This window comes from Eptatretus burgeri, chromosome 10 (genome assembly GCF_056783735.1).
Source record: "Eptatretus burgeri isolate ZD-2024b chromosome 10, Ebu_testis_v1, whole genome shotgun sequence".
Lineage (NCBI taxonomy): Eukaryota > Metazoa > Chordata > Myxini > Myxiniformes > Myxinidae > Eptatretus > Eptatretus burgeri.
The window spans coordinates 62163751-62180168 of record NC_140970.1 but is presented as its reverse complement, the minus strand read 5'-3'; the positions used below and the strand labels follow the sequence as shown (position 1 = coordinate 62180168).

General features: G+C 42.1%; 1 protein-coding gene across 10 annotated transcripts in view; it reads left to right on the top strand.

Moving 5' to 3' along the window:
* LOC147018701 (arf-GAP with Rho-GAP domain, ANK repeat and PH domain-containing protein 1-like) overlaps window positions 1-16418 on the top strand; it is a 171062-nt gene that overhangs the window by 69045 nt on the left and 85599 nt on the right. For all 10 annotated transcript variants that reach the window (XM_085898650.1, XM_085898648.1, XM_085898644.1 and 7 more), the window contains 5 exons: window positions 1-50; window positions 2774-3004; window positions 3441-3513; window positions 4888-5011; window positions 13278-13468. The exon at window positions 1-50 is cut by the window's left edge and continues 24 nt beyond it. In XM_085898650.1, coding sequence (XP_085754776.1) covers window positions 1-50; window positions 2774-3004; window positions 3441-3513; window positions 4888-5011; window positions 13278-13468 — 669 coding nt within the window. The remainder of the gene's footprint in view (window positions 51-2773; window positions 3005-3440; window positions 3514-4887; window positions 5012-13277; window positions 13469-16418) is intronic.

The window sequence follows — 16418 nt, the reverse complement described above, 5'->3', positions numbered from 1 at the left end:
AGCTCATGCAGTCTCATTAGTGAAGATGATGACATCGACAATGATGGCAGGTATGTAGCACATCAAAGCAATCACACCTAATACCAGGTGTGACAACTGCAGAGCTATCTATCCCCAAAGAGGAAGCTTGGTCAGAGTACTGGAATACAATGGCCTACGATTTTTTTTTTTATTACAATAGAAACGATTTGCATTTGAGCTCTTTAGCTTGGGTTCAAATCTGGACCCAGATATAAACTGTTTCCCTATGTTTTACATGAATGAGTGTTTCACTTCCTTTAGATGGACCAATCTGGTAGCACTGGTGATTGATGAATGTTAAAGATATGGTCATGTCTTTTGCAAACTTTGAGTGAGTAATTGCCAGCACACTTGCTGGCCAGCTTCCAAATTCCTGTCCAAGTCACCTTTAGTGAAACATCAGGCTTGGCCAGCCGGTACGTGAAAGACAGGCCAAAAATATTCCCTGGATGTCCCCATATAATAATGCTGGAATAATGGAGGCTGTTAAAGGAACAGTACTATAGTAGTAGTAGCAGTAGTAGTAGTTGTTGTCGTAGTCATATTTATCAGAACATTAATCCTCACAACCAACATGCAGACGAGACAGCCATAGAATGGCATGTCTGAGATGATGTGGTCCTACTACCACAAAATGACGGTGCTTAGTTAAGTCAAACCTCACCTGGGATCAAACCCAGACAACACTGTTGGAACACACACACCACCTGATCTATCTGCCAATTCGAAGATTAACTGGAACTATTTTATCTCCCTGATCAATATCTTGAAGCTTGCTTTAACTCTTATAATTGGCAGATTAATGTTCAAAGAGCATTCATATGAGGGGTATTCAGAGTTACATGAACAAGATACATGCAGTGGCACAAGAAATGCCAAGTTTTATTTTTGCAATGCATAATTAATAGGATAGAAAATCGAATTAATTATATATACTTATATGTGGAGGAAATAAAGAAAACAAGTCTGGAGATGGCGATGGTTCACGAGCAATGTACACGGTTCGCTTTTTTTATTTTTTTTACCTTCGAGGGGATGCCACGGGCAAACTGGCGGGAATCGGGAAAAACGTAAATGATGAAAGTTGTAGTACTCGATGAGCACGACTTGCCTACCTACTTTCATTCGAAACAGTTGAAAACCCTAGGAGCTCGATGCCCAATTTATTGATTTTTTTGACATTTTCTAAGTTTGTGACCTTGTGACCTTGACCTTGGGACGAAAATGAAAAATCGAGCTCCGTGGGGCTATGCAGGTGCCATTGGGCTAACCAAATACCGAAACCCCTGCCAAATTCGACAAACCCCCTTGGAGAAGATGTAACTTTAAATCGGCTACCCCCTAAAAACATGTTTTTTGGGCGTGGCTCCGCCCATAATGGGTGCACCACGCCCATTCTCTAGAAAACACAACTTGATCATGATATAAACCTCCCACCCAAATTTTGTCAGGATCGGATCAAAACCCACGGAGCTATGCTCGGGACAGACAGACAGACAGACACACACCCATAACGAATATAGTGGTCACTTCCCGACTCATGAACCAATTACTGACTCATGAACCAAAGACACGTTGACATATTTCAAAATATTGTGAGTATCCCATTCATAGAAGCCTTTGAAAGGCCCCTCATATGTTACTGAACCGCACACCTGGCCTTTGTGAAAAATTGTGGCTTCGTTAGCATTTCCATCAAACGAAGTCCTTTGAATCGTCCCAAAAGACCATGCGGTCTTTAATATTGAATGGCACTCCTTAGCGATGGATATAAAAGTGCAAGTTGATTTTTTATGAAATGCACTATTTGGACAAAGCAAAAAAAAACCATATGAAAGTACAGCTGAGTAATTTCTCATGTTATTCAGCTGAAAATCACCGACGGCTTTGTTTGGAGCAAGGATTGATTGCTAAATTGTGTGGCCTTTGGATTCCACAGCCCATGGGTAAAATTACAGGAAATACGACGCTTGCCTCATCAAATAGTCAGGACTTCTAGTCAGTGAATGGTTCCCATTACCTCGGCTCGAGAGACTCGAATTCGGGAGAAAGAAACTGTGGCCTGGCTGCGGCCTGAATGTTTATCGAATAAACACGCAAGTCGTGGTTCCTAAAGGTCGGATGAAAACCATTATGCACTGAATGCTGAGATGAAGCAGAGCTTTCACTGGGTCTTTAAAGATGAAGATGTTTAAAAGGTGAGTATTGATGAGGGGATAGACCCCTCTGCACTTGCATTCACGGCGAGCTTACCTTGTAGAGGAAACGTGTTTGTTGTGTGTGGCTTTGCAACGAGCAGGAGATGTCCCTGCTCAATAACGGGGCTGTCCATATCCATCTGCTCCAAACTTTATATCGATTTGTATTCTCAAGTGCGTTTCCGCTTCTCACACAGCCTTTGTTGGGTGGATGCTGCAAGCAAAATATTATTTTGTACGTACATGTGAGCTTGCCCAATAAGAGATGATTGTGAAGAGCAAATGTTCAGCTATTTCCTTGGTACAATGAAGGTTTCTTTATCTGTTATCTCTCAAGTGCATCGTGGTTGTGACTATCATTTTTGGTTTTTGGCGATTCTCAGAGAAAATGGGTGCTTTGTGAAGGGTTGTGCCAAAACTAATAAAGAACTCAAGGAAAACAAGCTCGATTGTTATAATTATGATTATTCTCATCATTATTATTATTATTATTATTATTATTATTATTTAAATTCATCTTGCTTTTGATTGGTGACGCAACATTATTTTCACAGGTTGTTCCAAGAAAGTGCGTCCTATGAGGTGACTACAACGACGGAAGATTTGATGCGACGAAAACCAAATGTTTATGAGATGGTGGATGAGCACAAGCAGAACTGGACCATCGAGGACGAAGAGATCTACACCGAGTGTGCAAGTCCAGAGGATACATATGCCGTCTGCAATGATGATGTCGGTGACAATCTGGAGAAAACTGGCTGGTTGGAGAAACAGGCACCGCAGGGGTAACTGGGGTTCAAAGATCACCGAGGGTCCACTTGGTTCACTGTTATTCCTGATTCGATTCATGTATCTTATTGCTCTCCTCTATGAGTCTATCTATTTCCATTCATTAAGCGTCATGTTTGCAAACAAAATCTCTTTTCATCATACACATCAATTACCTACTCTACTCTCATTCTTCATTTAACATTCTACACAGGATCAAATGAAAGATCCTGCACCTTATTTAACCAGAGAATTGCAAACAAATAAAGAAGGCTTACAACAATTGGTCAATGTTTTGGTTTCAAGACAAGGTTGAAAAACCCATATTATATGGGACCTTTGATAATTTTCTCTACATTCCCTGGATCTACAAACAATGCTGATCTGTGCTTCTTATCAGTATCGGGAGGATAATTTTGTGAGCGTATTGCTGGTGTTGTTGTCTTCTTGCAGGAAGGCCGGCCTTTTTCAGAAGCGCTTTGTGAAATTGGACAAAGAACATTTGCAGTACTTCAACAGTGAGCAGGTATGAAATCACCTGGGACTCTGCTTTGAGATTTGATCGGTTAAAATGGCACCCGTTCGTTGATGGAGCTTCAAATGTACAAATTAATTTTCTTTGAACTGCTCAGTTTGTCGAACATGAAAGTAAGCAAAGAATGACATCGAATCTGTAAATTTTCTGAATGATGCCTCTCATTGCAAAATAAATGAATTGTTAGTTTTCACTGCATCATAATGATTGGACTTGCAGAGTGGGCTGAGCATTTTTCTCCAATAAAATGACAGGCTAGTAGTACAGAGTTGTTTATGATTGGATGAATTCACCCATCCCAATCAGCTGGGCTCAAGGAAACCAGGGTCATTTGGTTGAGCTCAGTTTGTGTAGCAGAACAAATCAGTGATAACATAATTTTTTTTTTTGTTCTCTTGGTAATGATATTACTAATGTTAAATAATGTTATTTGTATGGATGATGATGATATTGCTTATGATGATGATGGACAGATATCTATCAAGAGGTTACTGTACCAAACCTACTTCCTGTCCATTGACCAAGATTCACCTGAATCCTTTCTGCATTTTCAATTCATACAGTTGTTAATGACTATAGACAATTTGAATGTGCTCAAACAAAACCAGTTTACCTATTTACCATTTTCATCTGAACCAATGGCACAGGATGGTGGGAAACTTGGTTCGTGATCACATCTATCTATATATTACTAAAATTCTCATCTTGTACGTATGTATGTTCCCAAAATACAGCCAAAACGGTACACGACAGGGCAAACTTACTCACCATTCTCCTGCGGTGTGCAGTATCAAGTTTCGTTAAAAACGGGCAACGAAAAAAAATATTAAAAAATCAATTCCCGATTCAGTGAAGTACTCTTCAGGAAAATTTGATCAATGCAAACAACCTCAGCAGTATAGTTCGCTGGACCTATCTTTTTTATTTTTTTTTCTTGAAAATACTTTTTTTCATCAACCGCTGTCACAACGGGAACCCAACGGGTTCACGGGTCATCTAGTATACTATAATTGATCATCTTCTGATGTTCAGGTAATTGATGTTAAAGTACACTGGCATCTTCTTGTTACTTGTGACAAATGCACAAGCTCTGCCATGAAGCCTAGAAAAATGTAAGAAAGGGAATATGTTATATTTTTTTGAGTTGGGGGGGGGGGGTGTTTCTCGTCTGATGGCCTGATGTCTTGGGCCCTGCTCTCAGCTGATGTCAATCCTGGTGGTAAGGAGAGCAGCCTGTTAGGTCAGCAAGTGATATCACATTATGGCATTGTCCATTATTGAGTCACATATAATTGTGTCGAGATTTTTGATTTAGCACTAAGAGTGACACATGTGGAGGGGTAAAATTGAGCATTGTGTTTGCAGGAGATATTTGCAAAAGGTGTTATTCCTCTGTCTGCAATCAAACAAGTAATGGTGGGAACAGGTGATAGCAAGTTCCATGTTGTGACGACCGTTCGAACATTCACATTTCGAGCCAGCTCTGTGGGTAAGAATTTATGTTTCTTTGCAAATTGGAGTGACCGAAGCCTTGAATGTTATTTATTTATTTAATCATAAATGAACAGGAAACAAATAAAGGTATAATGTGGGAAAATTACACACCCAGACTGGGAATCGAACCCAGGTCCTCTGGGCATTATGTTTGCAGGAAGGCGAAAGAGCACTGTTATGGTTCACCAGAGGACCTGGGTTCGATTCCCAGTCTGAGTGCGTAATTTTCCCACATTATACATATTTATTTATTTATTCTTTCTTTCTTGATAAAGGTTTATTTTCATACATGCAACCTCTGGTACAAAAGTATAACCACAAATGATCCTTGCGGATAGTTTATTGGCAAGTCTGTTTGACCACGATTGCACGAACGTATGACTTGCGTTGAATCCAATTGATAGGCTGAGTGATCGACATGATTTTGGACACTTTTGGGGTTTATTATTAACAATAACTTTAGTGTTTGTGTGTGTGTGTGTGTGTGTGTGTGTGTGTGTGTGTGTGTGTGTGTGTGTGTGTGTGTGTGTGTGTGTTTGTGTGTGTGTGTGTGTGTGTGTGTCTGGTGTATAAATATATATATATATATATATATATATATATATATATATATATATATATATATATATATATATATATATATATATATATATATGTAGATAGCCTGGTGGTGGCGTAGTGGTTAGGGTAGCGGCTTGGATCCAAAAGGCCCTGAGTTCAAGCCCCGTTGGCGGCTTGAATTAATACACACCAGGAGGTTGACTCAGCCTGTCATCCTTCCGATGTTGGCGAAATGAGTACCAGTGTACTGGGCCCGGTGTATGCCCCGGTTAAAATAGGTGTACCATATCCCTGTGTCGTAAGAGGCGACCAGGGTTGCGTCAGGAGGGCATCCAGCGTAAAACCTGTGCCAAATCATAATGCGGATCATAACGGATGATCCGCTGAGGCGACCCCTAACGGGAGCAGCTGAAAGAAGAAGAAGAAGAAGAAGAAGAAGAAGAAGAAGAAGAAGAAGAAGAAGAAGATAAACATATATATATATATATATATATATATATATATATATATATATATATATATATATATATATATATATATATGTAGATATGTGTGTGCATATTGTTACGGTTGTGGAAATTTACAGAACACCATTCAGGTTCCCCAAAGATTAGTTATGTCGATAAGTGTGTGTCCAGAATAGATTTCCCCACCGATGTCTAATGGGAATTATTCATGTGCCGGGCTGTGCATCTTTGAGTTAGCCGTTATTCTTTTCTATCATTCTTTTAAAACAAACAACATTCCGCCAGTATCATCTCCACAAACAACGCCATCTTTACGCCATCTTTCCACCAGCATCATCTCCACAAACGACAACAAAGACAATAACAACTACCAGAGCATCCATCGACCACGTTTGCCTTTGATCGGGGTGGTTCCTGCAAAAATGAGGGTTCAAAGGTGAAGTAAAGGAGGACACTGCTTTGGGGTGGAAAAAGCCCACCACGGCCATCCCCTTGGGAGCGAGCGCCCGGAGCGATAAAAGGAGGCGTGGGTCGATGCCATGTGAGTTGTTGGCGGTTGTGAGAGAATTGGGAAGGACATCGGTGGAATCGGTGTGGAGAGCGGGAGCAGTTGGTTGGAGTTGGTCGAGTTGGAGCCGGAGAGGAGTCGCCAGCCGGTTCGCCGTTGGAGGCACCATTTGAAGGCGTTGTTGGAGTCGAGACGAGTTCGGGCAGAGGCATCGAGGGTCGCCCAGCGAGTCACCAAGAGGGTGGCAGGTAGCCTGCTCGGTCTCTCAGAGCCTTCCGGTCAACCCGGCTCCGAGCAAGTATTAAAGGCTTACAAGCCCGGGTTTTGTTCTTTTCTGGGGGTTTTGCATGGAAGTCTGTGGCACCTTGTCCGCTAAGTAGAACTGTTAAGTGTGCCTGTACATTACGTAATAAATAGATCGGCTGTAGGTCTTTTTGCTCGTGTCTTGTCCCTTATCCCCATTGCTTCATTGACTGCATGCATGTAAAATAAATGTCATTGTTTGAATATTTAGCTGCTCGTTGCATCCCTTCCTCCATTGAAGGGATGCTGCCGTAATTGTGTTCGGGATAAAAGCTGGCTTTTAATAGCCGATAAGATAATCAAGTCCGACGGGGCTTGGCGATAATAAACCACTCAGCAATCGCAAACGGGGCGAGCTGCGTAAAGCAGCTCGTGTCCGTACGGGTCCCGTCGAGGTGTAAATCCCCGGCATTTCTGTCTGAGCGAATACTTAGGTAAATCGACAATTCGGCGATCAACTCTGTCGCGCGTGGACAGAAGAGTTGGCCGATTTACGGTGTGGTTAAAAACACACCCGAAGCTGGATTTCGGCGTTGATCCGAAAGCTGCGATTAGGATTGCCATGGTCGGTGGGCACGTACGGCCGCGAATTAGCTAAAAGCGGTCGCCCGCACGCCGGCACGGTGAGAACCACAACAATATATATATATATATATATATATATATATATATATATATATATATATATATATATATATATATATATGTATATATATTTATTTGGACATGTATATATGTATGTATATATATATATATATATATATATATATATATATATATATATATATATATATATATATATATATATATATATATATATATATATATATATATATATATATATATATTAGCGAATTTGGAATTCCATTGCACACAACATACAGGTTCCCTTAGTCAGCGATGTCGATAAGTGCATGTTCCCTAGATAGCTCACCTTCCATTGTTTAAATGTTCAGAGATCGATTTAGATGCGCTGCGGATCGATTTAATAGTGAGGGAACGAAACAATGGAGACGTCCCTCCCCCTCTTCTGCAAAAAGGAAGAAGAACCCTGCGGTGACGTCAACAACTTCCCCCCCCCCCCCCCACCCGTGGTTGATCGGGGAGTGGATCACGAGGGCATGAGTCATGCCGGGTGATGGGGAGGGGGTGCAAAGGATAAAGAGGACATCTTTTCTTTGTTCAAATAGAGTCCAAAAAGAGTCCCGAAAGAGTTCATGGGAGTCCCGTGGTAGGGCTGAGTCCCGTGGCAGAGTTCATGAAGAAGTCCCGTTCTGAGTCCCGTGGGAGGAGTAAGCTTTTTGCTTCAGCAGTTGGGGAGTCGGGAGGAAGCCAGAAGCCAAGGAGCTGCGTGGAAGTCCGGGCGTCGTGAAGGAGACGTGAGCTGGAGGCGCAGCCTTGCCTGCTGTGTCGCGCAAACCGCGCGTTCATGTGGAGAGAGCCGGAGAGAGCTCGCCTGCCACACGATAGGCCCGAGCTCGACCACGGCTACGCTAGCTGCCGTGGGGAAGGAGCATCGCGGGTCGCCCAAGCGCGTTCGTGTGGAGAGAGCCGGAGAGAGCTCGCCTGCCACACGGAAGGCCCGAGCTCGACCATGGCTACGCTAGCTGCCATGGGGAAGGAGCATCGCGGGTCGCCCAAGCGCGTTCATGTGGAGAGAGCCGGAGAGAGCTCGCCTGCCACATGGAAGACCCGAGCTCGACCGCGGCTACGCTTGCTGCTGTGGGAACGGGACGTCGTGGGTCGCCCAAGCCAAACACCACGAAGGTGCAGGTAACCTGCAACGGTCTCGTGGGACTCGTTCGGTTTGCCAAGTCCCACGCCATAAAGACCCAAGAGGTCCAGTCTGACCCCATTGCCTTTGATGGGGTCTTCTTCCTGCTTTTCTTTCGAATGAATGTTGTGGCGCCGAGTCCCGTAAGTAAAACTGTGTGACTGTACATTAGTAATTGCTTATAGATGGTTGTAGTTCTTTTGTCGTGCTTTTGTTGCTTGTAAAATTGCATACGTGTTTTGCCTTATTTAATTGCATACGTGTTTTATTATAATAAATGTCCTTGTGTGAATGTAAATCTGCTCGTTTCGTCCATTCCCTCATTGACTGAACATTTCGTGTGTTGGGAGTTAGAAAGCCGTTGGTTTGCCATAATAGGGGACATTTGGACCGACGGTCCTCGGCGATTACACCGCTCAGAATTGCGCACGGACAAGCTCGCCTCGGCGGTTTGTTCCGTACGAGATCTGTCGAGGGTGGAATACCCCGGTAGTTGGATCACGTGGGTATTTAGGTAAATTGAAGATTGGCAATCGACCCTACCCCACGTGATCTGCCGATTGGCGTATTTCGGTTTTTGCACAAGGACCCATCGCTCGGAGTTATCCGGGCGGCGATCTATATTCAGGGCGATCGGTCGGACCGACTCGACTTGCGGCTCTGTTCAGAGCTGTCGGTTGGCGGCCGCCCCCCAGCCTGTAACAATATATACAGGGTGAGTCAGAAGTAGTGCCCGATTTCTGTCAGTTGATTGTTTGTTTGCCATTTGTATTCCAGTGTACAAAAAGGTAGAAATAAATGAATAACATGTTTATCTAAAGGCCCTGTCACATCTTGACGATTTAGCCAGCGTATGCCTGACGTATGAAAATTTGGCTAAAACGCTGGCACACGTCGAATACGTTATGGATAAGTTTGTATACCTTAAGAGCATGCTGGCATACGTTGTAGTATGCTGGCATATGTCGTAGCATGCTGGCATTCGTCGTAGTACGCCAAGCTGTTAGACAAATTTTCCATGCTTGAAATTTTTCGACATATGCCAGCGTATGACTCGCACGTTCCGCATAATGCTGGCCATAAGTTGTAGGCACGTTACACGATCGTTGACACACGTCCACACACGTTACTTGTACGTTACTCATAAGTCGAAACACGTCGAGGTAATGTTTAGCGTCAGTGTTCCAGACTCCCTGTTTTTTTTTTTTGTTTTTTTTTCTTCGGTATGACGGTGATGTTAACACTTCGATTTCTAGTGCGGTTATAATGTAATGTAATTAAGAGGCTGCCGCTCAACGATTTAAATCATAACCGCAATAGAAATCGAAGTGTCAACATCACCGTCATACCGAAGAAAAAAAAAACCAGGGAATCTGGAAGACTGACGCTAACCATTACCTCGACGTGTTTCGACTTATGAGTAACGTACAAGTAACGTGTGTCGACGTGTGTCAACGATCGCGTAACGTGCCTACAACTTATGGCCAGCGTATGCGGAGCATGTGTCATACGCCGAGTACGTCGAGAAATTTTCAACATGCTGAAAATTTCTCGACGCATGCCAGCGTACTACGTCGTATGCCAGCATACTACGACGTATGCCAGTGTGCTCTTAATGGAAAAAAAAACTTACCCATAACGTATTCGACGTGTGCCAGCTTGGTTTGGCAAATTTTTCATACGTCAGCATACGCTGGCTAAAACGTCAAGGTGTGACAGCGGCTTCACACTTTGATGTCTAGTGCGGTTATGATTTGAATTGTCGAGCCGCAGCCTATGAATAGCCTACGCCACATAATCATAGGCGATACGCTGTCGCGCGCTATGCATAAGTTAGACTATCGTTGGGCATAGGTTGTGAACGCCGGCAACACGCTCAGCATTCTTTGGTATAAGTAATCTCAATATGATTGAAACGTTCTCTGTACCTTACTAATACGTTATGCGTACATCCAACACGTTATTATACGCCCAAAACTTAAAAAAAAACATCAATAGTTCAGCGTACACCAGCGTTTTACATACATTTTGAGACCTTGCCATACGCTGGGTAAAACGTCAAGGTGTGACAGCCCCTTAAGCATTTATTCAAGAAAAAATTATTACGGAACTGTACCAAGCTGTTTTACTTGCAATTTTCAAAGTGCCCTCCCTCGTGATTGATGCACAATTGCAGCCGAGCAGGCTCAGAGCGGCACATACGTCTGCAGAGTTTGATATCAATTTCCTCAAACTTTGCAGTGATTTGAGCCTTCAATTCCTGAATGGTACGAGGCTTTTCACGATAAACAAGGTCTTTCATGAGCCCCCAAAGAAATAAATCTGGAGGTGTAAGGTCTGGGGAGCGTGCCGACCACTCGATCGGACCGCGGCGGCCAATCCATTTTCTGGGAAAGTTTTCATCAAGCCACTGACGAACATAACGTCCATAATGAGGTGGAGCTCCATCATGCTGGAAATAACAGTCCTGATCTTGTACCCTTCGCCAAAAGAAGGTTTGCAGCATATCCCGGTAAATTTCTGCAGTGACAGATCCCTCAAAGAAAAAGGGTCCAATTATCCCTAATGGAGAAATGGCTGCCCAAACTGTCACTCCAGGTAAATTTACCTCCTTCTCAACTGTCACTCTTGGGTTATTCACAGCCCAGTAGACACAATTGTGTCTGTTAATTGTGCCATTAAGCTAAAAACATGCCTCATCTGACCACCAGATGTTGTCTCGCATTGTGTCCTATTCGTGAAGTTTCGCTAAGAACTCTTCGCAAAATTGAAGACTGCGGTCGTCATCTCCATCATGAAGGGCATGCAGTAAGCGTGGAATGTAAGGTTTCCATTTTTTTCTGGTGAAGGATACGGATAACACTTGATTGGCTCACTTCCAACTCTGCAGATAAACAGCAAGTTGACTTTTGCGGACTTTGTTCCAGTCTTCTGATGGCTTCTTCAGCCTTAGCTACATTCGTTGCCGTTTTCGGATGACCGGACTTCTTTACAGTAGTTGCCGACCCTGTTGCTTCAAATTTCTCGACAATCAATCGTATGTTTCTTCCCTGAGGTGGGTTAATATCGAATTCCTGTGCCAAACGGCGTGCCGCCATCGTTGGTTGTTCATTACATTTGTGGTAATGCTTCATGGCTGCAATGCGTTGATTCATTGAAAGGTAATTCATGGTTCAATTTGGTGCAAATTCAGTAACTTTGCAAACTCGCAGCAATAACCTGCAAAACAAAATAAAAAAAAAATACGAAATTAATAATCTGCAAGACAATTATTAACAACATGATTCCCAGAAAGAATCTGACAGCTGAAAAAACAGGAATTGGGCACTACTTTTGACTCACTATATATGTATGTATATATATATATATATATATATATATATATATATATATATATATATATATATATATATATATATATATATATATATATATATAATTACTCCAATCCCTTCCCTACATTTTAAATTTTGTATTTTTTGTTCCATTTCTGCTTTTTCCCGTTTTTTTCCTTCCACGAGAGTTTGCAACTGTATCCATCTTGTTCATACCCTATATCCTCCCCTTGCCCTCATTGTTCCCGATATCCCTCATTTCTCCAAGCCTCCCTCTATTTTATCTCTCAACCCTGATGTTGGTGTGTTCTCCCCCATCACCCCACTCTCCTTCTACTGTTCTTTTGGTTACATTATGTCCTGATCCATTCTGTGTTTGAGCTCCTCCATGAGCTTCAACACTGCACACAAAAAAGTTTCAGAAGTTCCATGCAGCGTTCGATGCTTACAATAACCAATATGGAGGAATTGATTTAGTCTGTGATACACTGTCCTTCACATCATCAAAAAGGCCATGACGAGTGTAGAGAAATGCTTTGAAACTTTTTGAAATGGCACACTATGGCCAGAAGCGCCTAATGAAAGGCCTGGGAATTCTGTCTGTTTGTTTAGCGATTAGGTAGCTGTCAGCATGAATGGCTGTTTATCTTCCTCTATTCTGAGCTGAACACGAAGAGTTGATAATGTAAGGGCCCACAATGGTTGTTAAATTATTGTTTTCAGTGATCCCAATTCAAAACAGCTTTTTGTTTAAAGAAGTTTAACATTTTAATCTTTAATTATCCCCATGCTTTTAAAAAACAAAACAAAATGGGGGGGGGGGTATTGTAATCAGCTCGATATGTGGGTCTGTCTGTCAGTCTGTCAAACTATCTCCTCCTAAACTGTTGTGCAGCAATTTACCAAACTTGGTACTTATGATCACCACATGGTAAAGAAGGTGTGAGAGTGGTATCATTTTAACCCTACTCCTGGGGGCCCTGGGGTTGGTTGAAAAGGTCAAATACAAAACATTAAAAAAAAAAATGCAATTAAGGTCACATTTGAAAGCATTTTTATATTCAACTTTGTATATACAATCAAAAGCAGCCTTACTCTCTCCAACTAAATGTCATTGGGCTGAATGCAAATGCAGCATGGAGAGATTGCTATCGTTTTCAGTCTGGAATGATAGAACATCACTGTCATGAACATTATTGTTAAAATCCCCAATGCATAACACTGGTTGATGAGGATGAAGATTCCTAGTTCTTACACAGGAATACACAGTTTATCCAAGGTGAAAAGAATTATTTCAGTTGTTTGTTCCACAGCCGAGCGTGACGATTGGGGTTACATGCTTCAAAGGCTCATGAGGATGAACCGGACCAGCTCTCTGGCAGCGCTGAGCATGGCTAGTGGCAGCGGCACCACACGTAGTGGGTCTCTCGAGCTCAGGGGATACAGACACCGACTGCACGTGTCCCTCAGTAATGGCAGACTGTGGCTTTACAAGTCAGCTCAGGTACATACATACATACATACATACATACATACATACATACATACATTTGTGCTTAAGGATTAACATTCCACTCTGGGTTTTTTCCCCCAAGTTTTCTTTGTCTTCTTGTATAGATGACCTGCAATCTAGAATCTATATCTACTATACTGAAAAAAATAGAATATGTTTGTATGTATGTGTGTTTGTTTGTTTGTTTGTTTGTTTGTTTGTTCGTCCTTTATAGGCGGCCGAACCGTTGGATGGAATGAGATGAAACTTGGCATGAGTGATCCTTGGGACATGAGAACAGACATGGGGGGGGGGGGGGGTCAAGTTCAAGGTCAAATGTCACGGGGTCAAGGGGTCAAGATCACCGGGTAACTTCAATTTCTCAATTTCATCCGATCGAAACGGGACCAACGCCATTCGACAGATAATCAAAATTAAATGTCACAGTTGATTGACGACATTCACTTCCGACTTCCGGTTTTCGAGTTATGACGCCATAAATTGACTAAAACGTCAATTTTTCATGTTTGTTTGTCCTTTATAGACGGCCAAACCGTTGGATAGAATGAGATGAAACTTGGCATATGTGATCCTTGGGAACGGACTTAAGGGGATCAAGGTCAAAGTCAAGGTCAAAGGTCACGGGGTCAAGGTCACCGGATAACGTCACTTTCTCAATTTCATCCGATCGAGACGGGACCAACGCCATTCAACAGATAACTGTACCCGCCCATGGGTGGGTACTTTGCTAGTGTATACCTAAAATGATATTATGATGAAGGGAGATTATGGCCAGAAAGTTAATATTTAGGAAATTGGAGGTGAGAAGCTCTAAAATATAAATGGTCAAAATATATATATATATATATATATATATATATATATATATATTTTTTTTTTTTCATGACAGTGTATGGACAGTCCACAAGCACATACAAAACACACACACACACACACACACACACACATGTATATGCACTCCACAGGGCTAAAAAGGTATATAGATGTAGATCACAGGTAATGCACTCACTTTGAGATGTTTGGGTTCATTTCCCGACCTGACAATAAAGTGCCACCCAAATTCTTCATTGGTGCGCTGTCCTTCGGAGGGATGATAAGCTGGGTGTCTGGTTTGATGAGCATTTGCTGGAGGATATTAATCATTCCACAGTGCTTTTCGCAGGAGTAGTGCAGCCACCTTTATGGTCAAATTCCAGATTCCTACCATAACCTTAAGCACCCTGTGATGAACTGCAGGTGGCCTGCCCAGTATACTTTCTCAGCCAACAATCTTCATAACTTGTTGAAGTTCCTTGATGCTCTAAGAAGAGTATGGGTATACCATGTCATTCAATAAAAATGTACACTGTTGTAAAATTTAATGATATTTCATTTTGTATTCCATGAATCAGTGTTTGGACAATGTAAGTAAATAACATTGACAGAAATCAACGATCCAACACAGGGCAGATAAGAAATAGGAAACACCTTAATGGTTCATCGTACCCCTTCCTCTCCTGTACTACAAATGTAGTTTGTAAGATTTATTTACCCAGCTATATGTTTTTATCCCCTAATTAGTCTGGCTGATGTCTACTTTTAAATGGAAACATGGAACAAACTTTAGAGTTTAATTCTTTCCAGCACAGTAACATTGCAAACATACTCGACTTGATATAATCAGGCTTTCACTTACTTTATCATGATCTCATATTTCGCAGTTCATGGTACAAGTCTACACAAACTTCGACACAAATGTCGACACAAGCGTCGACACAAATGTCTACAAACCGACAGTACAAAATATCGACACAACTGCTTACACACCTACATTACACAAATGCCCACACATACATCTACACACCTACATTACATAAATGCTTACGCAAACATCTATACACCTGCAGGACAAAAACGTCGACACAACCTCGACACACCTTCAGTACTCAAACGCCTACACAAAAATTTACACACATACAGTACACAAATGCCCACACCGACAGTACACAAATATCCACACATACAGTACACAAATCCTTCACACATACAGTACACAAATCCTTCACACCTACAGTACACAAATGCCCACACCGACAGTACACAAATGCCTTCACACATACAGTACACAAATCCTTCACACCTACAGTACACAAACGCCTTCACACATACAGTACACAAATATCCACACATACAGTACACAAATCCTTCACACATACAGTACACAAATCCTTCACACATACAGTACACAAATGCCCACACCGACAGTACACAAATGCCTTCACACATACAGTACACAAATCCTTCACACCTACAGTACACAAATATCCACACATACAGTACACAAATCCTTCACACCTACAGTACACAAATATCCACACATACAGTACACAAACGCCTTCACACATACAGTACACAAATCCTTCACACCGACAGTACACAAATGCCCACACATACAGTACACAAATGCCCACACATACAGTACACAAATATCCACACATTCAGTACACAAATGCCTTCACACATACAGTACACAAATGCCCACACTGACAGTACACAAATGCCCACACTGACAGTACACAAATATCCACACATTCAGTACACAAACGCCTTCACACATAGAGTACACAAATGCCTTCACACATACAGTACACAAACGCCTTCACACATACAGTACACAAACGCCTTCACACATACAGTACACAAATGCCTTCACACATACAGTACACAAACGCCTTCACACATACAGTACACAAATCCTTCACACCTACAGTACACAAATGCCTTCACACATTCAGTACACAAACGCCTTCACACATACAGTACACAAATCCTTCACACCTACAGTACACAAATGCCTTCACACATACAGTACACAAATCCTTCACACCTACAGTACACAAATGCCTTCACACATACAGTACACAAATCCTTCACACCTACAGTACACAAATGCCTTCACACA